The sequence below is a fragment of the Oculina patagonica genome, chromosome 5, assembly GCF_052425735.1.
Source record: "Oculina patagonica isolate OP01 chromosome 5, crgOcupat, whole genome shotgun sequence".
Lineage (NCBI taxonomy): Eukaryota > Metazoa > Cnidaria > Anthozoa > Scleractinia > Oculinidae > Oculina > Oculina patagonica.
Genome location: NC_135762.1, coordinates 924,323 through 950,921, shown reverse-complemented (window position 1 = coordinate 950,921; position 26,599 = coordinate 924,323). Strand labels below are relative to the sequence as shown.

Here is a 26,599-nt window from a genome sequence, read left to right as displayed (position 1 = left end):
TTACGTGGGCTCAAAACAAGACTGGAACTCCCTTCTTTCAATATGGAATGGTTGCACAGATCCTTTGCATTTATAACCTGCAAACTGTGAAATGCGTTGCCTCCGACAATAAGAGAATCAAAGGACATTAAATCTTTCAAGCGATCTTTCAAGAGATGGGAATGCTCGTTTGACTAAATAAAACTACTTTTTTTATTGCTTCAAACGGATTCCATTTTTCATGCCTGATAGTTCTAAACCGCCAACACGGTGTAACCGTTTAAATTTATTTCTTAGTGTGCAGTCGTACTGGCTTTCTATCGTGAACACCCAAGGCGAGACCAAAATCCTTAGTTTTCGCCTCTAAGAGAGACGACGAGCTTCCCCGTTCTTTAATATGCGGGGGTTTGATTTGGGACCTTTAGAAAGCGGTACGAGGATTGAGTATTTAACGTTTCTAGAGCCCTCACTCCCTGTTGTAGACTTGCACCAAGTCGCCCTCTATATTGGCGAGCGAAGCGAGCTGCTGACCAGTTAAATTATAGAAGTGCAAGGAGCGATAAGACAAGAGCAGCTATACAAACATTGCAGCAGATGTCTGGAAGCTCAAGTCAACGAGTCGACACTTATATTTTACTTCATTTGGAGACCTTGCTGAATATATTCCAAGAAGTATACCGTATTTACTCAAATAAGCGACGCGGCGTTTTGTTTTGAAGTGCTGTTTTTAGTTAAACTTAATTTCTCGATGAAGCGCCGCATCTGGACTGCGGTGCTTATTCGGGGGCGGTGGTTATTAACTTTTTGTTTTAGAGTTGTTTCGAAGTGCTGTTTTAGTTAAACTAAATTCCTCGATGAAGCGCGGCATCTGGACTGCGGTGCTTATTCGGGGGCGGTGGTTATTAACTTTTTTTTTTCCCAAATGCCGCGCTTATTCGAGGGCGGCGCTTATACGAGAGAGTAAATACGAAAGCCATAGCGGGAACGATATTCTTCAAGCCTCCGAGTTTGAATGATGATTCTGAGTCCGGATCACGATGGAAAAAACATATGTCTTACACTACACACCCAAAAATTTTTTTTCATGGCTAACGAAAAAAATTGCCTATTCCACACTCAGAAAAATAAGTTATTCCTGGCTCATGAAAAACCCTCTTCACCCTTAATCTGATTAATCTGGGTAACTTAGTTTAGAATCCCAAAAAAGAACACTGAAATTTTTAATTCTCGAGGACCCCTTAAGTGCTTTTTCAAAACTAGACACTCCTTGCAATAGCTAGGATTTTACAAAGGGATGGATGATGAAAATAAAGAAAATCATCAACTGGGTAATATCAAGAGAGATATAATATAAAAGTAAGGTGACTTTATTTCTTCACATCGGGACCCAAAGAGGTTGTTGCAGAAGAGTCGCTGAAACTGATGAGATGGAAATCAGATTTGTTCACATTTTATTTAAATATTTTGTGTACATAATAAAACTGATGAGCTCTTGTGGGATTAAAAAATGGTACAATTAAAATGATATGTGGTTCCATTTAGTATTTACACAATTTAATACGAAATACCAGAGTTATTTCTTGCAAGAAGCTTGTATTGTTCTTAAACTGTCCTTTGTGGTAGCTTAAGATACTTTCAGACTTCGCAAAAAACACAATAAATCTTTTCTTCTATCGAAATATTTTCATATGTATTGGACCAAATAAATACAGAACAACAAACTCAAAAGCAGATAGTAACAGATAGATAATTATTTCCAAATTGGTGTCACTGCTTTGGGAAATTTTACTGTCCTATAAGAAAGTAAATTGTACATCATTGAGCCTTGTTCATACTTGAGAAACAAATGCAACAAAACAATATTTGTTTTCTTTCATTCTTTGTGCTTACATTACATGTAACCGTAGCCACACGATAAAGGTTTTGACATATTTTTGACACCTCTCTGTTGGCTTTCCGTCCCCTGATTGGCCACTCAAAACTTAAATTCAGTCCGGCAAACATAGTGAGCACTTGTTTTGTCTCATTGATTGGCAGAAGTTTGGGAAACCAACAGAAAGATGTCAAAACCTGAAGAAATTTTGAGTGGAAAAAACCTCACTTCCCCGGATAGTGTGAAAAATTTGTATATGTATTTTAGTTGATGTCCATTGATATGCTGTCGTGAGCAAATGATGTAAAGTTAGGGTCATTCATAATCATAATCCGCAATAAAACTAATTCAATCTTTACTAATCAAAGTCTCTTGTCGGATAAATAATCAACATTATGTCCTCTTTAAGCAATATATCCTTGTGAATTTGTTCCTTTTGACCTTAATAAGCAGGCCCCTCTCGCTGATAAGGCGATTGGTTGTATTTGGCGTTCCAGTATAAACGCAACATGAAATATTGAATACGTTTAAAATTATTCTTGATTCTTGGAACAGTGACAAAACAGAGGTGCAAGGTACCATCCAAAAATAGATCTAAACTAAAATTATATTAATTTGTACAAAATACTATTACCTCAAAAAATTACAAACATAACCATGTATAATAATTAATCACCTTAATTTAAAGTGTTTCATTGTGGCCGTTATTTTGGTTGTTATGCAACAGAGAGCCGTTGTGTGACGACTTGAGTAACGGAGCCCTGATAACAATTTGTTTTCAATTTTATACTCAACCGCTAGTGAATGAATATCGATTTAAACAGCGATAAAGCAATTATTTCTTTCTGTGTTCATATAAAACAACTATACCAGCAGTGATGAAGCGGAATATATCTATGTAACATTTACATTTCAGTTGCTTGAAGTGCTTCGAGCCCTCGGATTAACTTCGTATGATGACTGGATTGTGGCAGCTAGTGCGCTGCTGTAGATGTTGAATTATACCAATGTGGCCTCTATGATTTATGATTTCCCTTCTACGGTATTCAAGCAGCTTAATGCAATCTTGGATGAACGTGAGATCCAAGAAGTTTCGAACTGCTTTTAATTTGGCCAAGAAGAAATTGATTTTATACATACGTTGCCTCCGAATCGTCATTAGCTCTCCATTCAAGCAAGTCCTCTTCATAAATCGATGATTCCGACAGTTGGTTAGTCCGATAATATCCAGGATTTGTCAAGTAAGGCACCGCTGACATGTTGACCTGGGATCTAACTGTTCTTAAATTCGTATTCGATAACAAGGCAGGCTTATCAATGGTCGACATAGATGTGGAAATGTATCCCTTACCAGCGAGATTGGGAGATAATCTTGAATTGTGATTAACAGAATAACTACCTGCTGTGCCCGAGGTACTCATTATTGCCAAGTCACTGGTGTTTAAATACTTCACGTTTGGAAGTTTTAAGTTTGAAGGTCGAGCGTCAAATGAATTTGACCGTTGATTTCGTACAGGACTAAACGGAGAATAATTCCCTTCGTGATCGCTGTTAAGACTCTCCGAACTCTGTCCTGCAGAATGATTAGCAAACAACCGAGGACTCGGTCCTCGGATGTGATTCTCGTCCAGACTTTCACACGAGTTTCCTATTCTCCGATGGTGCCAATAAGGCTCGGGGTTTTCTCCGAAGTCTTCCGAGTTCGCGTACGAACTCACCGACGACGGCTTTGTAGAGGAGTCACTGCGAGTGTCGCTATCAGAATACTGAAACGCCGGCACTGCACGGTGGTTTTCCCTTCCGGGTGAAAATCTCCCCGCCCGGGGACCGTTAGCAAGAGGGCTATGCTGTCGTCTTGTCTCTGAGAATCCATGATAAGACCTAGCAGTGGGGCTGGGGGGAGCTTTCCGATACGGTGATGTCACCGGAGAGGGGGGCCCGCTGTTATACCCCCGTTCGAATGCGTCTTTGTCCTGAAGACTTTCTGCGCTAATGGTACTTCCGTTTCTTGAAGCAATGCTCAGGCTGACACTTGTTCGATAGCGATGAGGGCTAAGTCTCTCTGTTTGAGTGTAGCTGCTCCCGTTGGAAGAGGAATGAGAACGATAAAAACCTAAGGACACGACAGAAAATAATCCAGTTAACTAAGGCAGAAATTAAACAACAGACTGCATGGAATTGCTGTTGTGGAGTCAGTAACCATGGTTGTTTACCATTTACCAAAACATTCTAAAAACTTCGGTTGGGTATTTTTATTCGGGGATGATGTGTTCCATTTGGAGTTTTCCCAAAAAACTTGCAATTTTGGTTGAACTGTAAAATTTGGTGTGGCCGCAAAAGCCGACAGGTCTGGAACTGGCAAAGAAAACTGTGAACGGATCACAAGTTTTGCTCCTCCCAGAATTTTTCCAGTGGAATGAACCAAAAAGTAGTGTTCCATGCCATTTACATCCCAGCCAGAATTTCCAGAAATTTTTGGTAAACAACCCCTGAGTTCCTTTGGTTTTGTTTTATTGCACTCTATGATAGGTCAAAAACACTAGTATCCCCTGCTTAACCAATCAGAGTTATCCACAAGTCAACCAATCACCACTTAGTCATTTGAGCTTTCTCGCGCTTGGCGCCGGTCACGTGCATTCGTTTTGAATTCTGATTGGTTCCCTGCATTGTTTGCGTTTGCTGTGATTGGCTATTGTAATGTGATTGGCTAATGATTTTGGTAAGTGCTAGACTTGTGGATTTTGGCGCAAAATAATGCACCTATCAATGTTAAGGCGCTGGAGGGGGGAGGCCGGGCATAGGCGGGGGATTTGACAGCAAGTATTTGCCCGTAGTGGGGACTTTTGACCGTTTTATTGGACTTTCTTATAACATTTTATTGACGTTAAGTGACTCTTTTGAACATCCACACATGCCCTGGGGTTGGGCATTTGACCAGAAAGTCTCAGGTAAGTTCAAATGCCCGGCCTCCCCCCCCCCCCCCCCCCAGCAGCTTAACATTGATACGTGCATAAATCTGTTGCATTATTGTATTATTATTTCTTGTTACATTGGCGTGTCTTACCTTCAGCGGTCTTGCTATCTTCTTCATCTGTTGATCAAGCAGAGAACAAGTAAGACATTTGTTACGTTCAATAGATAGATAGATAGATAAACTTTATTAATGTGTCGCCTACGCTCCCAATCTAACAGATAAAACATATCTGAAATAAATACAGCTATAATCTACAGTCTTCAGGGCCGTCACGCGAGGGTGGCGTTACTTAGACGTTAGAAGCAGTGCAGCTAACGCAATGTGTTTAGAAAGCTCAGCCAACATAAAAATTCTGCATTTCTTTGATGTAATCAAGTAACAGGCACGAAGAAATACTTGATGGCGAGTTAGCCTCCCTCAGTATGTTTTTGCATGACTGGCGTGACTGTTCCAAGTCACGCAGGTCACACAAACGTTTGCGACGAAGGCTAGTGTCACGTACGGATCGTACTGAAGGTTGAACAAACTAACCTCATTACGTACTAAGGAAGTCATTGTTAAATTATGACCCATTACCGTGGTTGGAGGTCACTGGCGATCGAGACTGCTTCTTTTTTCGAAGGTTCTCTTCCATGTCTTTGAGCTACAATCAAAAATTAATTTGCAAGGTAAAGTGAGAAATGAACAAAAGGAAAAGATAAGAACTCAGTCTGCGTAGCTGTGGCCATTGCCCGTGGGGGGGGGTGGGGGGGTGGGGCACTCCCATACATGAGCTATATAGGTATGTGCCTCTGTGAAGGGTATGGTTTTCAAGCAGTTTAGTCTGGGATAGGGTATGGAAATCAGAGAATTTTGTTCTAGAAAAAGGGTAGCATTTGCCAGGAAACTGATTGGTGGTATGACGAATTAAGTCCAGTTAATATGAATAGAAACTCAGAAGAGAAAGAGGCTTTCCTAAACGTAAATAAAATCATTGCGGCATCATTGTTGACAGATGGTTTGCCATTAAAACACGATAGTGAAACAGTTCTAAAGAAATGGAAGTCTGGGATAGGGTAGGGATTTTCGGTGTCTAGTCTAGTATAGGGTTGCAAAATCAGCTGAACATGGTCTGGTATAGGGTAAGGGCTTCAAATTTCCAGCGGCACACCCCTGCCCAAAAATATACAGGGTGCCCCCCCCCCGGGGGGGGGGGGCATTGCTGGCATGTGATGGCAAAATACAAGGCCCCATTCTTCTTGCGGCTGTGATCGCTCACATATTTTAGCCATTGTACCACAACAAAACCTCCAGTTTCGCAAGTTAAAGAAAGTAGAAAGAAAATCAAGAATCAAATGTTCCTCACCCTTCTCAGTGACTTCTGGTAAGTTAACTTCCTAGTTTTCCTAACATTCTTGCTAGCACTGCGATCCGCTGCCAGTTTCTGAGAGCAAACAAGAACAAATAACCAAACAATCAGCATCAATGGCAGTTGAAAACAACAACCATTTGTATGCACCTCTAAAACACAGCACTAATATGCCTTCTAAGCCCCTGACTATATGTCCAAAAGTTTTGTTTGGCTTATTTTCGGGGGTGGGGGTGGTATTGTCAAGAAGGAATTTTTTGAAAAAGATTTTTTTATGCACACCAGAAAGCCTGTGTACAGCCCTCCCCCTCCCCTCAAAAAATCGATGAGGGGGATGGCTGTACACAGGCTACATGCCAAAATACCACATAGCAAAACTATGTAAACACGATGATATAAACTCTGTGAACTCAGAATTTGTGAACTCAGAATTTTTTTCTGAGTTCATTCTCTCCACACATCAATCCATTATTATTTATTTGATATGAAATACGCAACATTTATTACAGCCGTCAAATGAACATCAAAAGTCTAAGTAAAACAGGAATTTCGCTGGAAAATAATTAGCCTGCGAATACAGCCGCCTCTCATTCGCTCCCGCAACTACGTGCGAAACAGGCTAGAAAATAATCATTGTCAGGAAAATATCTGAAAAAAAGTACAGCAGGCGAAACCCCGATGTTATTGTCAATACCTGATCAGCAGTTGTTATCTGTGACTGGATTTCAATTTCCCTTGCCATGGTCTTGATTTCTTCATCCTGATAGGAAAAATAGATTCAGAGATTATTAAGAACAAGGAAACATGCGAGTTTGTGTCCAAGTAGGTGGTATCTGAGGATGCAGGAGAATCAAAAGATTGCATGACAGGCATGCAATTGCGTGACAAACATAAGATTGCATGACAAACGTGACGAGCACAAGGCATGCTTTATCGTTACCTCATCCTTTTCCCCACTGATGATGAACTCAGAGAATTCAAATGCAGTGCGTACTCTCCGTCTGATCGGTGGCAGGGGGCTCCCAGGGGTGTATGGTGTCTCCGGGGGATATTCTCCAGTGAATTCCTAAAACACAATAACAAACATGTAATAAGTAAGTATTTATTTTGTGCCAGCATGTTTTGATCATAGTCTGAAAAATATGAATTTTTCGCAAATTAATTTACAGAAAACGATAAGCATCGTAAATTACAAATTTCAGAACCTACAGCAGTGTAAAATCTGTTCTATTTATCATTCGGAGCAGTTTTTTGCTGAAAGAGCAGCATCTCCAAGGCAACATCATCTCACTTTAAGTCTAGACATGACAGTCACAAGTTCCATACTGCTAGCACTCCTTTATAATTGGAAGATCACATGTTTTCCCGTCATCATATCGTGTTTTATTTTTCAGTTGTTTAACTTACTGCTTCCTGCATGCACAGTGATTTAAGTTCATCCATTTTTTCTTTCAGTTTATCCAGAAGAGCCTCCTTTCTCGCTGCCAAAGCTGTCAACATTTCACGTTCCGCAGCTTTCGGAAGCGACGACAAGTTATCACCTAAGACAGTCACATCATCAATCTTATTAGTGTTTACATCTTACTATGCTGTTAACCTACCAATTGCTCAATAAGAAGCAGGCTTTTAGCCAGGATATAAAAAAGTGGGAGTCCAAAATTTTTATAAGGCCTGACTTTGTCCCCATAGGAGGGCCTGAGGAGCATGCAAGGTGTTTTTCTACAGTTATGAGTGCAAAGGTGTCTAAAAACTTCCAAATTTGCTGGAAAAACCTCTGTATACAGTAATTCATATTAAATTTCTGTGATACCGGTAAGTGGCCGTCCACAGGACTCCTGGACTCCCACCTGGCTAAAAGCCTGATTAGAAGTAAGTTTTGATTTTAATTAGCACATCCTACACAATCAGAAATGACATTGGTGTATCTTGAGTAAATCCACTGCCATTTCACACTAGACATGCATTTCTTTACTATAAATGAGAATTTTCTAGTCCCCACTTGACATTCTTCCCCACCCTCTCTTAAAACCCCAGTGAAAGATACTGAAAAAAAATCTCCCCCATAAGTGGTTAATAGTAGGTCACAAAAATAGAATACACGCATGGCGCTATTTTATGGCCATCTTGTGCTTTGGATTAACAAAGCTGTCAATAAAAACTAATCACAGGGGACAAAGAAAATTGATTTTCCAGATTGCTTTTGAGGCAAGTGAGAGTCATAGTGTCAAGCCCAAAGGCATTACTCAGTGGCCTCACTTTATCTGCCAACTAAACGAACAATGTAACCCAATAGATCTTGTTTGCACCCTGCATAATTTGCTACCTTATTCTTACTTATTTTCGTGTATACTTAATTTCGCGAAAATTTGTGAGCCAAATTTTGGGAATACTAATTATCGCAATTGCAAGAAAAATTAGAGCAAAAGTGTATTAAATTTCGCGATTTTGTCAGTGTTTTATGACTCAGTCGTCAAAGAGTAAGGAATCACTGGAAATATACAAAATCTTGTCATTAATGAAATTACATGGAGCATGCAAACAGAAACTTTGGTGCCAGAGGTTTTGGCCGATTTACAAGCTGAAGAAAACAGTAATGAGAGGAAGCCAAAAGGTGCTAGTCAAAAACAAGACGGAAAAATATTTTCAAGGATTGTAAGTTGCAGTTCCAAAGATTTAAAATTTTTATTTTTTTGATATATAATAGGATGGTATTAATTTTCGTGTGCTAAAATTTCTCGCAATGTTTTTTCGCGCATATTAAATTTCGCAATTATCTTGAAATCGCGAAAATCGCCAAAATTAGTAAGAATAAGGAAAAACTTGTTTTGAACCATAGTGGAATCCCCATTTCTCAAGCTCCCAAGAGAAACGAAAATTGGTTGAAGAAATCAGGAGTTCAAGACTGGGGGTTGGATGCACTTTTTGGCTAAGTAACGCAAATTATCCAAGAGAAATGAGTTTCTAATTTCAAGTTACTGACAGGTTCCAGAAATCAAGGGTTCAAGAAGTCGAGATTCCAGTGTAGTACGCAACATAGGTCTGCAATGCGTACAGAGGATTCGTGACCAACCTCCATTCATGCTGACGCTGGATATACTGCGTGACTCACTCTTGGTACTCATGCTGTCTGATGTGGACGAAGGCAATGATCCTGTGGACTGAGATAACTCACGTGCCATGTCTCGAAGATTTCTCCGCAGTGTTATCTTGGCCTAAAACACAATTATCAGGAATTGAGTGCTTTTACAAATGTTACTGTTGAAAGTTATAGGTTCAGAGAATTTCAGAATCAGTGTACAGGGTTTTCAAAACAAGCCAGTGACCACTTGAGTACTGCCACCTTCTTGATTATATGCAGCTGATTACTATGTTTATAGCAATCAGCTCGCAACAAACAAGCTCAGCTTGAATGTCTTTTCTTTCTGATTGCAAGCTGTTTGCTAGGACCAAAGGGTCACAGATATCTACGCAACAAACAAGCTCAGCGTGAATGTCTAACTTTTCTGACTGTTTTTGAGCTGATTGCTATGACCATAGGATCACAGCAATGAGCTCGCAACAAACAAGCTCAGCGTGAATGTCTAACTTTTCTGACTGTTTTTGAGCTGATTGCTATGACCATAGGATCACAGCAATGAGCTCGCAACAAACAAGCTCAGTGTGAATGTCTATTTTTTCTTTCTGATTGGAATTGAGATTTAGGTGGTACATCAAGCCAATGTCTTTTAGAAACCACATCTGCTAAGCATGTGAGTTACATTCTTTTTAGCTTCTGTCAACCCACAACCCTATAACATCAATAACATCACCACACAGTTCAACCTCTCCAGTTCCCTTACCTCAACCTGTTTCTTGTCCAGATAAAACTGGTGTTGACTGATGGCCATTGTCCACATGGTTTTCGCTAACACAGCTGTGCTGGAAAACCAGGCGTGAACCATCATGCTTCCTGCTCCTGGCTTGCGGGTAATTGTGTTCACCCTACACACACATTTAAAAATAATTATAATAAAATTTAATTTTGTACTAAGAAAGCTATGTCCAAATGCACAACTGCATTTATATTATACTACTATAGTTTACTTTACTTTACTTTATGTTTTTTTTCATATTTTATAATTTAACAAATGTGGATTTATTTCAGATGATAAGGTGTCAACTTGACATACCTAGATTTATTGTCCTTAAACTCATGTCTGGAATATGGAAAATTAAAATACGGTGTTAGGAGGTTTATCCTTTAAATCCAAAGTTTAAAATGCCAGTTTTCCTTACTGATGGTGATATTCTTCCTTCCTTTTGACAATGTATTGTTAAATTGCAAGGAGAATATAGAGATTGATCATTCCGACATGCAAGAAAGATGGATATAGGCAGAACCGTGTACATCAAGCACATGACTCAAAATTTATTGCTTATGTTGGTAGATTTTAGGACAATTTTATTTCTTTATTTAATCCATGCAACTGTTGTCATTGATTTTGCCATGTGGACAAAACACTTTAATCATGCAATCTTTAAAACTTTTATTTCAGAACCTGCTTTTTGACTCATTTTTTAGAAAATCAAACTGAAGGTTTTTAAATTAAACCAGCCACTGATGATAACACAAGGTGAAGCGAAAGTCAAAGTGTTGCTCAATGGGCTAATAATGGTTTCAATCTATCAGCTTGCCTTGAAAGAAAAAAAAACTTTACTCCTAGTACCAGTGCGATGTGTTAACAGAACTTAAATTTTGGTTGCAATCTGTTATCGCAGGCTAGCCAAAAGCTTCCTTCACAGTGATAAGGAAACTGCCTGATCAAAAATGTTTTGAGCTAAGTAAACCAAAAAATACCCTGTGTCAACTTGGGTTAAAGCCAAATAATATTGATTTATTAGTTTTAACTAACCTGTATGAATCTCTAATCTCAATGGAGAATTTCCTTTCTCGGAAATAAATATTCTCTATCTGACTCCACATGAAAATCTGAAAAAAAAAAGACAAACAAACACATTGGTCACACTGACAAAGATTTGGGTAAAAATGTTTTTAACATTCTCAATCAATGAAACTATTGTAAATGGTTACCTTTCTGGGTTTAATTTTATCACCATGGTCATAAAGACCAATTCCTTTAGGGCTTAGTCCTAGCCACCAGGGCATGTTACTTTTGTCCTACAGAAAGGAAATTTAATTAAATTTAAGATTGGATGTACAAAACATACCGAAAAGCTATGTTACCATAAACTACATGGCAAGCTAGGTGGTGACCATCACACTTGGAGAGCTAAGGCTTGTTAAAGTTAGATACTGGAGGAACATAATTATAAATACACCCTTCCCAATTCAATCTGCCCAGCTGTCACTTGAAGTTCGTATAAAAAAATACAAGTAGTCAAGAGTGGAAGTAAAAGAATGAAAATTGTTGAGAAATCAGGAGTTTGAGAAAGTGGAGGTAGAATTACACTCTGTTTAACCAAGTGAAGCAAATCTAACGGAAATCATGTTTGGTTCCAGTTATCAGGAGGTTCAAGAAATTAAGTATTTGTCTAGAAAATTGGATTTCACTGTACACTTGGCAGGAAAGGGCAATATGAGAGTTTAGCGCTCTACCTTGTCTATATCTAAGAACACAACAATTTATGGAAATGGTAAGATCAAACTTGTAACCTATAAAACTAAGTGGAATCACTATTTTGAGATGTAATAATTTTTTTGTTTTCTTACCTTGACTTCATAGTAATGTACACCATATGTTGGCAAGCTTTGAAAAATACACAGATACCTAAGGGGTAAAAATACATGCAAACATTATTGCTGTTGTCCATAAATATGTTCGCTTTATAAAATATATCCTATATACAAGGCTAAAAAATATAGTATATAGTATATTATTGTTGTTGTCATTGTTGTTGTTAAGAATGAATAAAGACAAATTTTATCGATAAATGTGTTGCATGTTTACTTCAGACAAATACAAACACAACTTGGGGAATTTAGAAAAACCTTTATTTAGCCAAACTTTTGCATTGATTTTAATTCTTGGCTGAACCAAAAAAATGAAAATATCATTTGGTTCTATACTTGTACTGGATTAACAAACTCCTATGCTGTAAATTGTGTTTTTTTTTTCCCCCCCCCCTTTTCCCCCCCTTTTTCCCTTTTTTTTTTTTAACCACCCCACCCCCAACCCAAAACTCCCCCTCATATTTTATCTACTACAAATTGAGGGTGGGGAACATTGACAACATACAAAGCCTCTACAAGGCATCTAGCCATCCAATCAGAACATGCCATTAATAGGTACCAATTAATTTGATAAATTAATAATTTCCAAAGCCACTTACATGTAGTCTTACTAGTTTTTATGATTCAGCAAAAGCTTACCTGACAATAGATTCACCTCTCGTCTGCCCAGCAGACTTCTTGTAGTACTCTAACACTTTATCTTCACTGCATTAAAAATGAAAGTAAATAATTAATTGTATATACATGTATCAGCTTTTGGAAAGTTGTACTGACAAGGTTGCAACTTCATAATTTGGCTAGGGTTATAGGGATTTCAGTCAGAAAACAATCAGGGAAGCTATTAAATAGATGTCAATCAATACACTAACCAGTAAGTTATTGAAGGTCGTTCTTTGAGTGTTCTCGTGGGAAGAACTGGAAGTTTTCGAAGTTCTGCTCTTGCTGCTTCATCACTGAAAGGAATCAGTTTACACAAAATAAACAGTTTGTTTAAAAAGATAGCGTAAAAAAGATGTAATCTTCCTTTGTCTGTCCTGTTACAAACACTAGTTCAAGGAATATGACTGGCAGCTCAGCTTAAATTAACAACACACTGCTCTGGACTTCTCTGTCTAATGATTGCCAAGTACCAAAGGGATACAAAACTAGCACAGTGTTTGTTACTCAAGTCTAACAGGTACACTATATACTGTAGATAAAACACATGATGACAGAAGGCTATTATACGAAGTTCTGAGAGACATTGGTAATGCTTGTCAATGTTGAAATCTCACGTCAAGTGATGTGGTAATACTGGAACTGTTAGTCTGTGGATAAAACCCCAGTGCATGGCCATTGGAATGGAAGTTACTGACCAGTACTTTTATGCAGGCTAGTTTGTTTTTCTGTCAGTACTTTGCAAAATGATTAAAGTTTGGCATTGACCTTTGAACTCTTGTCCATGAAAGGGCTACATGTATGGCGACATACCTTGTATAGTCCCCACAAGTTGCATGAAGAGCAAGGGCGGCAAGCTCAAAAACAGTTTCACTATCACACTGAATTGTACCCTACAAGATTAAAGTTATCTACAGTTAACTAAAGGTGTGGGTAAGAGCAACAAAGTGAATTACTTGGTTTAAAGTTTACTGTGTTTTTACTAGTGCAGCTGTAGCTGTAGTCATTAAAGTCAGTTTCATTAGAAAACACCGCATTTTGTTAGCTCTAGATAAGAAGGCAAGCCTTAAGGTAATGTATTAACAGTATTCATACTTTTCTCAGTAACAGAAATCCTGGTTATTCACTCTACTTAATTATATAATAAAAAAGTTTTATTCTAAGGTATGTTCTGAGAATTGTCTGCTAAGTTTGTCCACAATGTGTTGTGCTCGTGTTATTGCTAGTTTGAAGCTTCCACAAGGTCGACATTCATGACTTAATTCTTTTTTAACAACACTACTTATGCAGTACCTTAAATATAAGAATCCGTGCTTGAAGGAAGAAAAGTTCCACAGTACTTGTTTCTTTCAAAATTAAAATATTTGGGACAAAAAATCTAAAGACAAAAAAAAATTATAATTAATACATGTTTTAAAACAAGTGCTACTAACATAACAATAGTTATTCAACTGGTGCATACCCCTAATGTAATAATAAAAATAAATACTTTTATTATTAACAATCATGCCACTATGAAGAAGTTAATTAAATTATTAAAGTTGTGTTTGAATCTTGTGTTTTTAAACTGAGAGGAAAACAAAACAGTGACATTAAAATGTTGTCCCAGGCCACCAAAAACAATGAAATTTCCTGCTTTACAAAGAAAAGGAAAAGGGGCTCAAGGGTGGCTCTCATCCACTACCCAGCCCAGATGTGTGGTAACCCTTGTAGGAAATGCCATTACTACATCAATCAGGATGTATTGATCAATGTTCCATTTAAAGTTACAATCAGAATAACTACACTAAGCAAGGTGTTTTGGTCAATTTTCAATTCAATTGGGTTAATTTCTGAATTTTTGCATGTGGCCTATAATTTTACACTCTGCCTTGGCTTGAGACCATCCCAGACATCCAGCCTACAAAAATTAATTAATATTTAACAATACACTGTACGCGATGACGTAATTGTCATGGGACCGAAAGTGTTTCTGGGACATGTTGAATGTTGTTCTTTTGTATGAGAAGCCATATTGAAATTTCGTACGAAGTGAATTCTTCGAATCCTTGTAATCCTCGTGATATTGAGTCTGAGACAGCTGTAATCTTAAGGAGTAGAGCCTATAGAATCCAGAATAAATACAGTCCGGAAGGAATTCTTGTACATGGGCCTTAGGAGCCGGATGGAAACCGATTGAAACGAGTCTTGCAAACGAGTGGTGAGTCAAGCTGAGTTGAATTTCTGTGCTATTCCGCAAATCTCATCGAGGAAAAAATGGCTGAAGAACTTTCTAGAAAGCGAAGGACGCGTGGAGGTCACAGGTCCACCGCAACCTGTATTATTACGTCTGCAATCGAAGTCCTCGCCACAGGAGACTTGTCAGAAATCGCCAAGCACGCGGTAAAGCTGAATCAACAAAAGGCAAGCCTTCAGGCGAAACGGACCACTCTTCGACAACTCGACATGGAAATTTTGGCCCTTGTGGACGAAGAGGAAATCGAAGCCGAAATAGAGCGGGCAGATTTGGTCGAGGAAAATATCCAGCTGGCTATAGCTAACATAGATCACGCCTTGTCATCAAATGTAAACACAAATGGTGTTGTTGCGAATCTTCCCGCGCAACCAAACGTGCCAGCAAGCACGCCGACAGAAGAAGGTCCGGTGAGAGCTCCAGAAGGTCAAAACGAGAATGGTTCATCGCCTCCAAGTGCTTTAGGTCAAAATGGAAATGGTTCCTCGCCTCCAAGTGTGTCAGGTCAAAACGAGAATGATTCCTCGCCTCCAAGTGCTTCAGGTCAAAACGAAAATGGTTCCTCGCCTCCAAGTGCTTCAGGTCAAAACGAGAATGGTTCCTTGCCTCCAAGTGCTTCAGGTCAAAACGAAAATGGTGCCTCACCTCCAAGTGCTTCTTTGGCGGATTCTTCAGCGTCAACACCGATAAAAACACAAGTCAAACTACCGAAGTTGGAACTAAAGAAATTCGACGGCGATCATAGTAAGTGGATTTCTTTCTGGGATACCTTTGAAGCCTCAGTACATAAAAACGAAAGTCTTTCTGCCATTGATAAGTTTAATTACTTAATTTCGCGTCTTGAACGGTCAGCAGCTGAAGAATTTCGGGTTTGACTCTAACTGCATCGAATTATGACGAAGCAATAGAAATTCTGAAAGGTAGATTCGGCAATAAGCAGCAAATAATCAATCGTCACATGGAGATTTTGCTGAACCTTGACACTGTAACATCTCACCTTAACATGAGGAGCTTACGGAAGCTCCATGACACTGTTGAATCAAATGTCAGAAGCCTAAAGTCACTGGGAGTTCCTCGTGAAACATATGGTGGGTTACTTTCGTCCATCTTGATGATTAAACTACCACAAGACTTTCGTCTTGTTATCACTAGAGAAATGGGGAATGACGACTGGCAATTGGACCAGCTTCTCGCGATCTTTAAGAGGGAACTAGAGGCAAGAGAAAGAGCTGGGGCACCCTCTGTGAATGGAAATCAGTCTTTGCCTCCTAAGCCTCCTAATAAGAACAAAAAGGATCCAGGAACAACACACAGCCTCTTTAATGGCAATGCTTATGGTCCAACATGCACTTACTGTAGAGGAAAACACCCATCAAAGGATTGCAAAACAGTGATCGATGTACTAGCTCGGAAGGATCTTTTAAAGAAGTATGGAAGATGTTTTGTGTGCCTTCGGAAAGATCACATAAGCCGCAACTGTCCATCCAAGTCCAAATGTCATAAGTGTAATGGAAGGCACCATGACAGTATCTGTCAAAGTAATTTTAACGTAGTGCCACCAACCTACCCTGCACCTACAGTGTCTACACCAGTTCCAGAACAGCAAGGTCTAACAGTGCAACCAGGTACCAATTCTGTGGTCTGTTACTCGAATTCTTCGACACCAGTGTTACTTCAAACGGCTCAGGCTATTGTTTACAATCCTCAGCGACCAGAGTGCAAGGTCAAGGCTAGAATCATCTTGGACAGTGGTAGTCAGCGCACCTATTTGACAGACAACCTGAAGAACATTCTTCAATTACCAGTGTTGGAAAGGAAACAAGTCTCAATTAAGACATTTGGATCCACAGATGAGAGAGTTGAATTCGTGGAAGTTGCATCGCTGGGGATCGAGCTGAAAGGGGGACCCAATCTGTCGTTGTCAGCCTTTACTGTGCCTCTGATTTGCCAACCTTTGCAGGGTCAGTCTGTTGAGCAAGTGGTGAATGACAATGTCTGTTTTTCAGGTCTAAGTCTAGCTGATTATTGTGCCGAAGGGGAAACTCTCAATGTTGACATTTTGGTCGGTTCAGACTATTATTGGAATCTTGTGACTGGTCACACCATCCGAGGAACTCAAGGTCCCACAGCTATTCATACCAAACTAGGATGGGTACTCTCAGGCCCTGTGTGTCACGGAGATCCTGGAAGTCAGCAAAGCAGCAATCTTGTGGAAACCCACATCCTAAAATGTGCCACTGATGAAGTTCCCTATGAAGGCCTGCAAGGAGAGTTAAAGAAATTTTGGGACTTGGAGTCTCTCGGCATAAAGACTCCCAGCATTCATGAAGAATTCCTAGAGAAGTTGACGTACAGAGGAGACCACTATCAAGTTCATCTCCCGTGGAAGGCTACACACCCACCGCTCCCTGATAATTACGAGTTAAGCCAGCGAAGGCTAAGCAGTTTGTTAAGTCGACTACGCAAGGAGCCCGACATCCTGAGAGAGTATGACAGTGTCATCAAAGACCAAATCGAGAGAGGAATTGTGGAAGTTGTTGACAAGGAGGCCAAGCCAGAGTCTGATCGCATACATTACATCCCTCACCATGCGGTCATCCGGAGGGACAAGTCAACCACAAAGTTGCGAGTCGTCTACGACGCCTCAGCAAGGTCAAACGGAGCGTCATTGAACGAGTGTCTACATGCTGGTCCTCCATTCGCACAGAACATCTTTGACATCATGTTAAGGTTCCGTAGTTACAGAGTTGCGCTTGTCGGAGACATTGAGAAGGCTTTCTTAATGGTTCACATCGCTAAAGAAGACAGGGATGTACTCCGGTTTCTGTGGGTCAAGGACATTGATAAGGCTGAACCTGAAGTTGTTGTTCTGAGGTTTTCACGGGTTGTGTTTGGTCTATCCTCGAGTCCATTTTTGCTGAATGCCACTATCCAGCATCACATAGGACAATATGAACAGTGTGATCCTAGCTTCACACAGAAATTTCTCGAGAGTATTTACGTTGATGACTTGACCTCAGGCGACGGTGATGTGAATCGCACCTTTGAGCTTTATGTGAAGTCCAAATTGCGTTTGAAGGAAGCGGGATTCAATCTGCGAAAATTTGTCACCAATTCTGAAGAGCTGCGTGAGAGAATTGAGATAAATGAGAGGTCAGCTTCAAGGAGCGAAGAAGCTCAGCCGAAAGAGGCTGTTGGCAGGAGTCAGATTGCTGAGACAGTGATGGCAGATGGACACAAGGTTGAAAAGGAGGACATGACCTACTCAAGGAGCATCTTGGGAACTCCAGTCATTGAAGACCCTGGCGAGCAAAAGATATTAGGAACCCTGTGGAACTTTCACAATGACAACCTCGTATTTGATCTCACAGAGACTGCTTCCTTGGCAAGGAAAGTAGAGCCTACAAAGAGAAATGTGATCAGTACGGTGTCCAAATTCTATGATCCTCTTGGTGTTATTTCCCCAATCACTATCCAATTCAAAATCTTGTTTCAAGAGCTGTGCAAGGAAAAGAGGGACTGGGATGACCCACTAGAAGGTTCTTGCAAGTCAACCTGGCAAAGACTTGTGGCCCAACTACAGGATGTAAAACCCTTCACCCTTCCCAGATGCTATTACACCGACATAGAAGGGGAAGTTGTCACGAGTGAACTTCATGGGTTCTGTGATGCATCTGCAAGGGCGTATGGGGCGATTGTCTATCTGCGCATTGTGACCACACATGGCAACTACATCAGATTTGTAGCTTCAAAAACACGAGTAGCCCCTCTCTCTAACCAGACCATACCGCGCTTAGAACTGCTGTCGGCCGTCGTTCTCGCTAGACTGATGCGCAGCGTTAAGGAAGCTCTTACTTCTGAGATAGAGATTAGCAAGTTGGTGTGTTGGACCGACTCAAAGGTAGCCTGGTATTGGATTGTACAGAGTGCAAAGGAGTGGAAACAATTTGTGCAGCATCGGGTAGATGAGATAAGGAAGCTCGTACCTGCAGAGTGCTGGAACCATTGCCCTGGTTCAGACAACCCAGCGGACATACTCTCCAGGGGTATGGGTTCTCGTGAACTAGCGGCTAGTACCTTATGGTGGAATGGGCCAAAATGGCTAATTGATCCTGAGGGGTCTGAGGAAACAAACAAGTTTGACGAGGAGTTGCCTCCAGAGGAGTGTCTCTCAGAAATGAAAGCAAAGGATCGAAAGGCGGAGTTGGCTGGAGACCTCTCTGCATTAACTGTGAACAGTCAATCGACCTCACTGGATAATGTCATTGATTGCAGAGCATTCAGCTGCCGTGAGCGCCTCCTACGGGTCACCGCTCTGGTTTTCAAATTCATCAGGCTTCTGAAGGCGAAACGTAGAGGAACTGACGAGAAGCCAGAGGTAACCAGTGCAGACATTGAGGAAGCGGAACTGTGTTGGATAAAGGAAGTTCAGCGATCGTTGAAGGATAAGGACAAATTCAGGTCTTTGAAACAGCAGTTGAACTTGTTCGAGGATGAAAGGGGAGTTGTGAGATGTCGAGGGAGACTCGGAAACTCTGATCTGGCGGATTCTGCAAAGTACCCCATCTTACTTGATGCCAAACATCATCTTACTACCCTCACTGTTTGGAGCTGTCACAGGAAGGTCATGCATGGAGGTGTTAAGGAGACACTTGCTGAACTGAGATCAACCTTTTGGATTGTTCGAGGTCGCTACTTCATCAGAAAGTTGCTGTTTGGCTGTACAGTTTGTAAGAAGTTCCAAGGGAAACCCTACAAGACACCACCTCCTCCACCCTTACCTAGTTGCCGAGTTAAGGAGGCCCCTGCATTTACCTACATCGGATTGGACTATGTTGGCCCCCTCTATGTGAAATCTACAAGTGAGAAGGACCGAAAGGTGTGGATTTGTTTATTCACATGTTGCATAACAAGAGCAGTGCATCTTGAGGTTGTTCCAAACCTAACTGCCCAAGCATTTTTGAGGTGCTTTAGAAGATATGTTGCTCGTAGGTCAATGCCTTCCTTTGTGATATCAGACAATGCTAAAACCTTTAAGAGTGCCTCCAAGGAACTCGAGAAGATAATGAACGACCCCAGTGTGACAAGGCACTTCACCCAGGAGAGGATAAAGTGGTCATACAATCTGGAGAAGGCCCCATGGTGGGGAGGTTTCTATGAACGATTAGTCAAATCACTGAAGAGCGGTCTCAAGAAGACAATTGGTCGAGCTAAACTCACGCAGGATGAGCTTGTGACTGTCGTTGCAGAAGCCGAAATGATTCTAAATTGCCGACCGATCTCCTATGTCTCAACTGAAGATCTAGAAGAGCCCCTCACTCCTGCCCATCTTATCATTGGCCGGAGAATCAACGCTCTTCCTGAGGTAGACAGCCCACAAGATGAAGACTTTGGAATTTCGCAAAATGACTTGAGTAGGAGAGCAAGACATCTAAACATGATTCTGGGCCATTTCTGGAAGAGATGGAGAGCAGAATACCTACTTGAGCTAAGAAATGCCCATTGCCGAGTTAAGAGAGCAATTGGATCGAGTTTGGTCTCTGTAGGTGACCTGGTTTTGGTCCATGATGAAGGACATCCGAGATCCCATTGGAAATTGGGTAAAGTGGAACGGATCCTGACAAGCAAGGATGGACAAAATCGAGGTGCTGAGGTCAGAGTCAAAGCGAAGAAGTCAAAGAGAACGAGTCTCTTGAGAAGGCCCCTACAATTACTGTACCCACTGGAAGTGAGCTGTGCTGCCAGTGAAACCGCCCAGCCGGAGCCAGTACTAGAACCGCGAGAGCAGTCAGCACGAGGGCTAGTGAGAGGAAACCGAGAACGGCGTAAGGCCGCAGTTGAAGGAGAACGATTAAGACGAAGGTGGATTGCAGAATTGCATGATGAACAATGAACATTGAACTATTAAGTTTACTATGAACGTTGAACATTGTTTGTTGTGTTTTCATATTTTTTCTTGTTCGCTAATCTGAGGACAGTTTGTCTATTAAGGCTAGTTTGATCAGTTGATTTCAACAAAGTGAACTGTTGACCATTCTATCATGGTCAACCGGGGGAAGTGTACGCGATGACGTAATTGTCATGGGACCGAAAGTGTTTCTGGGACATGTTGAATGTTGTTCTTTTGTATGAGAAGCCATATTGAAATTTCGTACGAAGTGAATCCTTCGAATCCTTGTAATCCTCGTGATATTGAGTCTGAGACAGCTGTAATCTTAAGGAGTAGAGCCTATAGAATCCAGAATAAATACAGTCCGGAAGGAATTCTTGTACAATACACTATGCTAAATGTGAAGGAATGATTATTTATGGGGATGATTAAATCAGGATATTAAAATTAACTTTCTTGTCAAGAGTTATTCTGGAGCCTTTGCTTATAATATTTTAAAGCTCAACAGATCTAGAAACATCAAAAGTAAATTACGTGTTTTTCAAAATTGGTCTTGGGAATTAAAGACTTCACTTGTACAAAAATGCTAATACTGACCTGACACAAAAAATTAAAAGAACAGGGTCTTGATATCTTGGAAGGTCATGTTCTAGCACACGTCTGTCAAGTCGTAACCAGTTTTGGTGACTCCTACAAAATAGAAAAGCGAGAAATAAATTTAGCACTATAAAAGGGGTTTAACACAGATTTTTTACACATTTTAGTACATTTAACATTAAAACAAAGCAAAATCATCAGCAAACGTGGCATTGTGATATCTTCACATGCAGGGTTGTCGCTAAGCGCCGGCTGCCGGCGAAATTCGCCGGCTGGGAAAGAGGTCATCGCTGGCTGAATTTTGGCTGGCGAACACTCGGTTTCTTTAGTTACGCCCTAGTTCGATTTAGAATCATATATTCTGAGTAAAAAAGTTGAATTAACTCCTGACTACCTTGAATATCGATGCCACAAAATAATTGAAATAAAGGCTTGTTTTGAGAACTTGTTTACCGTGTCCTCTTTCCGTTTTCTGCGTCCGCCATCTTGTCAACACGAAGCTTAGTAGCCCCCCGCATTCAAGGCGTTGTGAAAGATTGGGAACCAGTTTGTTACCAGGTCTCCTGGATCTCTCGTAAACGTGAGATAGTTTGTTCGATCAACGAGAATATTTTTGTTCAAAATTCAAAGCTTTTAATACCACGACTTCTCTGCTAAAAGGAACCACTTCAGAAGAGTTTTAGTGGATTCAGAATACTCGACAAAGACCGGCAACAGCACGGCGTTTCGTTTTGATGACATCTAAAGTTCACCCGCTTCACTTGATCTGTTCGCTGGCGACTTGCAAATTGCAACGAACTGAAGATTAATCCTGTATTCTCTTGCGATTTTTCAGTTGTTTTGAACGGTCTCTACCTCAGCAACAACTTTGAATGTGAAGGTTTAGTTGTTTGAAAACTAGTAGCTTTTGGTATGATGATCGATAACCACTTAATTCTTCAGAAGAATGCGTGATTGTTTGAGATTGGATCAGTAAACTCAGGTGAATTTTTTGTCACGCGTATGTACAGTTCTAAATAAATTCATCTTTTCTCAGTAATTTCTTTTGTTGTTTTTTCAATTGCATACATGTAGTTGTGATTTAACAAATATGTTGATTTGCTGCACGTGAATTGTTTTATAGTTTGAAGGAAAAATTGTGCCTCGGCTTATAGCCGAGTGTTTTGGGTTTATTTTTTGTCAGAGTCGAACTGGTTCTGAAAACCTGTGTTAAATGTATTTTATTTGCATTCATATTAAAAATAAAATAATACGATAGATAATCCCAATATCAAGGGAAGGTAGATAACAAAATGCCTACACATGTACAATTTTTTCTCTTTAATTGTTGTTTCTTTTTGCATAAAAGAGCCCCTAGATTTCACCAAAGTGCCCCAAATTGAATTAAAATTTTCAAAATTTCCTGGGGGAGACCCCCCATACCCCCCCAATGGGAGGGGGCGACCCCCTCCCATACCTACCCCCACGTCGGCTCCGCCGACGGCAGAAGGCGCTTCGCACCTTCTTTAGCCGCCTCAATTTTTAAGCTAACCGGCAGACAAATTTCTTAGCTACAACCCTGCACATGTAAAAGAGATAACAATAAAAATAAAAATTTTGTTATTAACTACTTTTCTCAATTGGGGAAATTCTTAATGTACAGTGTAAATCACTGGTTCTAGTTCACATTTGATACACATAATTTATAACTTTTTAATTACTTCATAGTCACCTGTGAAGATTAAAGGGTTAAAGATCTGCTACTAGGAAATTATGTGGAAAAAGCTTTCAAAATTTCCTTGGCTATGAATTACTGTAAATCTTTAATCTCAGATATTGGAGAGTTAACTGATGTGTGTTCTAGTCTGTACTAGTGAAATTTACAGCATTAGGCATTAAGTGCCTTGTGTTTATTTTACAGATCATAGATATATAAATGAACAGCATCTAAAAAATCATGTTAAAATGTAAACAAACTTCAGCTGAAAAGAATTTTGCATTGACATGACAAACAGTTAATTATTTAGAATAGAACAAATGCTGGTTAGGAAGTAGAAAAAGTTTAAATGTGCAATTAAACAATGTGTATAATTGTACATAACCATTATACTTTTGGATGTACATGTAAACTATGAAACTGTGCACATAAATTTATAGAGATTCCAACAATGGAAACAAAAACTACCCTTGGCCTTCGTGGTGAGAAAAATCTAAACTTTGTTGAAAACCTTCTTAGAAATAATTATTGACATTTGCATGCTAAATCACAGTTGTTAATTCAGTTGTTAACTGATTAAGCTATTACAGCAAGCATTCCTACAGTTAACTGGCACAATAAACCAAACAGGGCTTAAAAAAAAATAGAAATTAAATGAGCTTATGTTTATCTTTTTATTCTCGACCATTCTTTGATGAAAAGGCCTCAATAATTGTTATAAGGGTTTCTGAAACAATAGTCAATAGATATTGACCAATCATGTCACATGCAGCACCTCAGTTATTTTATAATTAACAATTAGTCTAGGGGCGTAAGTTTCTTACAAGGAAATTAAACACTCAATGAGCTGTAGACAAGTTAACTATCACTCAAAGTAATTAAGTCAGTAGTCTAATTTATTTTTTAGTACACAAGAAATTATCTTGTATACTTTATGATATTTCACCTGAAAGGGAATTCACGTTAAAAAAAACAAAGAATTGGCCCTAAACATGACAACATGCCTAGGCATTGTCCTCAGTGAAAAGACTAACAATGGCATAACCAATCAAGTTCACATATTTGCAATGAACCATGGCAAGATTCGACAACAACCACTTGAATTTAATGTCAGTGGATAAATGCTATTTTACAAGTATGAAACTTATAAGGAAGTTACTCTGATGTTAGTTGGTTTCACAGTAATATTTTCATGTATTAGTCTGATAATTTTAAAATTAATTTATATTATGTTTACATATACAAGTTTGACAGTAGCTGTGATCGGTACTTTGTTGTTGAAATGAACAGAGAAGTTGTAGTAGTCGCAGTTCAGAAGTATAAGTTTTCAATAAATTAATAATTTACAGCTTGTATGTAGATCAATGACATCATTGTATCATTATTCACCTTAAAAAAGCGTATTCTTATAATTGACAAGTATTGAGTAAATATATTTTTTGCAGTCCTCATAACAAATCTCAGTGCCCTTCACATTTTATTATTTCCTCAAACATGTACTGTAAAATAGCATTTACATGTATACCAGACAAGAAATTTCTAGCATCAGCAGGGGAAAAAAGTGAAAAACCTAGAAGCAGGTTAATGTTGGCTTGCCAAGTCTTGTTCTGTAACAAAATCCTAAATAAAGCTCACATATAAATGACATAAAAAGGAAATTCTACGTCAAGGCCGGGAAGATTGAACACATTTTTAATGTTATTATTTATTTCCTACTGAAAAACACCCTAACCAACGGATTACAACTTCCGAATAGACAAACTCTGCGCTATTTTTACGCACTTCCTGCAAAATCTTCCGACGACCATGCAGGAAATACCCGAAATAGTTGCATTCTTGTGGAAAACCGTAACCTTCGATTATCTCAAGAAAACTGTAAATTCAATTATCTGGTTTTGCAAGTTGTATCTTATCTATAAATATATAAAAAGACATTGTTTTTCTCCGATTCAAGAAAACACACCAGGCTTGAAAACGCGCGAATGTCGCCCCCAATTATTATAACTGCTTCCAATAAGCCACCGTCTAAAATTCTATTAGCGTAGTATGTCAGATTTCTCCGGGTGAAATGTAACTGCTGTTGATGATTGAATTAGTTTGAAGGTCTTAAGTTTTGACACATCAACAAAAACAGCAAGGATCCTAAAACAGCAAGAGCCCATGAGAAAATTGCACGGACGCCGGCATAACACATTTTGCAGCAAAGTTGTAAAACTATGACCGGTTGCAAAATATTGGTACACAAATTTAAGAGGGTTACCGCAATGAAACAGAAATTCGTCTTATAATCCAAGTATTAGCACGATTAAGACATAAGCTGAAAACTGCTTCTGTGCTACAACAACAGCAATAGTGAAAATATAAGCTCAGTACAAGCGTATTGTCTCTTTCAGGGCAGCTCGAACGGTCCCGGAAAAAAATATCTGGAGTAATGAATGGAGATAAAAATAGCCTTCTAGTTTTTAACAACACATCACAATTTAAAAGAGTGGGCTTATTTCAAAGTAGATGCATTCAGTTGACAGTAAAGCAACACAGCAGAAAATTACAAAGCTTGTAAACGAAAATGTGAGCAGACATCGAGCGGAGAGCCGACGCTTGTCTGCAAGTAAACCAATTCAAACACATGACAGATAAATGTTTACATCGATGAACTCCGAATTTAACAGGTCTGTAATAACCGTTTAAGCCCTTAAAATCGCTGAATAAATAAAACAAAATCAACTTACGTGTCATCGGAATAAGAGAGGCCAAAATATTCCTTCTCGTGTAAGCCAACTTGCGAGGCAACCATATCCAGTAAATCACAAGCCATCAAACGCGGCTACAAGCGGGAAAGGAATACATTCACGCCATGAATATCTGCTTCAATGCGATTTATCTACCGCGGTTTACAGCTTCCTTCAAATGTCATGCTTATAACACAGTTATTTACCTGTACTAAAAGATCTAGACGTCGTTCGTCCAGCATTATGATCTGACATCTTCGCGGCCTGCGAGCATCAGTCATTCTCAGGATCGATCACAGCGTTCTTTCCACACGAAACTATGGCTACCAAAAGACTCTAAATGACAATGCATAGCTTTTGCACTATGCCTTTTCTCACGGCCATTACCTTATCCTCCGATTAACAGCGGAGCTGGCTTTCAGGTGTCCTAAAATAAAGACTTTCTTTCTCGAAATTCGCACTCATGCATGTATTTCCTGTGGGAATCCTATTTATGCGTTGCATTGCTTGAGGAATGAGTGGAATCTACTGCGCATGACCCTTAACCCGCCTGCCAATCAAACCCCGAGGAAGCTTTTGAAGTGGCCGCGTCGAACCCAGTCCCGGAAAAATAGAGAGAGAAGTCACAGAAAAACATTTTTTTATCGTAAAAATGATCAAATTTTAAATTAAGATCTTTATCAAAAAGCAAAGTGAAATTATTTAAAAAAAAAAAAATTCAAACGTGGCTTTAAAATACAAATTTGAGAGCGTAAAACTATAGCATCGTTCATACTCGAAAGCGTAGCTAAATTACACTGTAAGACAAAATAATAAAGAGAATAATCACGAAGTTTTAGGATTAAAATTGTAAAAGTAAACAGCAACAAAAATATATATTTTTCCTGCTGTG

The 26,599-nt window shown here is 39.5% G+C and overlaps 1 protein-coding gene across 2 annotated transcripts; it reads right to left on the bottom strand.

The window, feature by feature from the left end:
• Window positions 1-1,402: 1,402 nt before the first annotated feature.
• Window positions 1,403-26,260, bottom strand: LOC144654612 (FERM domain-containing protein 4A-like). 2 transcript variants are annotated; one of them, XM_078514804.1, is made up of 20 exons: window positions 25,914-26,260; window positions 25,708-25,802; window positions 21,283-21,375; window positions 13,856-13,940; window positions 13,376-13,455; window positions 12,775-12,858; window positions 12,545-12,610; window positions 11,885-11,942; window positions 11,246-11,332; window positions 11,067-11,143; window positions 10,344-10,370; window positions 10,014-10,155; window positions 9,245-9,386; window positions 7,582-7,715; window positions 7,115-7,240; window positions 6,869-6,934; window positions 6,172-6,249; window positions 5,403-5,469; window positions 4,917-4,943; window positions 1,403-3,965 (listed from the first exon to the last, which is right to left on the bottom strand). In XM_078514804.1, the coding sequence occupies exons 1-20, from the start codon at window positions 25,986-25,988 to the stop codon at window positions 2,983-2,985; spliced, it is 2,592 nt and encodes an 863-aa protein (XP_078370930.1). In that variant the 5' UTR covers window positions 25,989-26,260; the 3' UTR covers window positions 1,403-2,982. The 2 variants fall into 2 exon arrangements, with proteins under 2 accessions (XP_078370930.1, XP_078370931.1); XM_078514805.1 differs by lacking the exon at window positions 10,344-10,370 and having other exon boundaries at window positions 25,914-26,258.
• Between the last annotated feature and the right edge of the window lie 339 nt (window positions 26,261-26,599).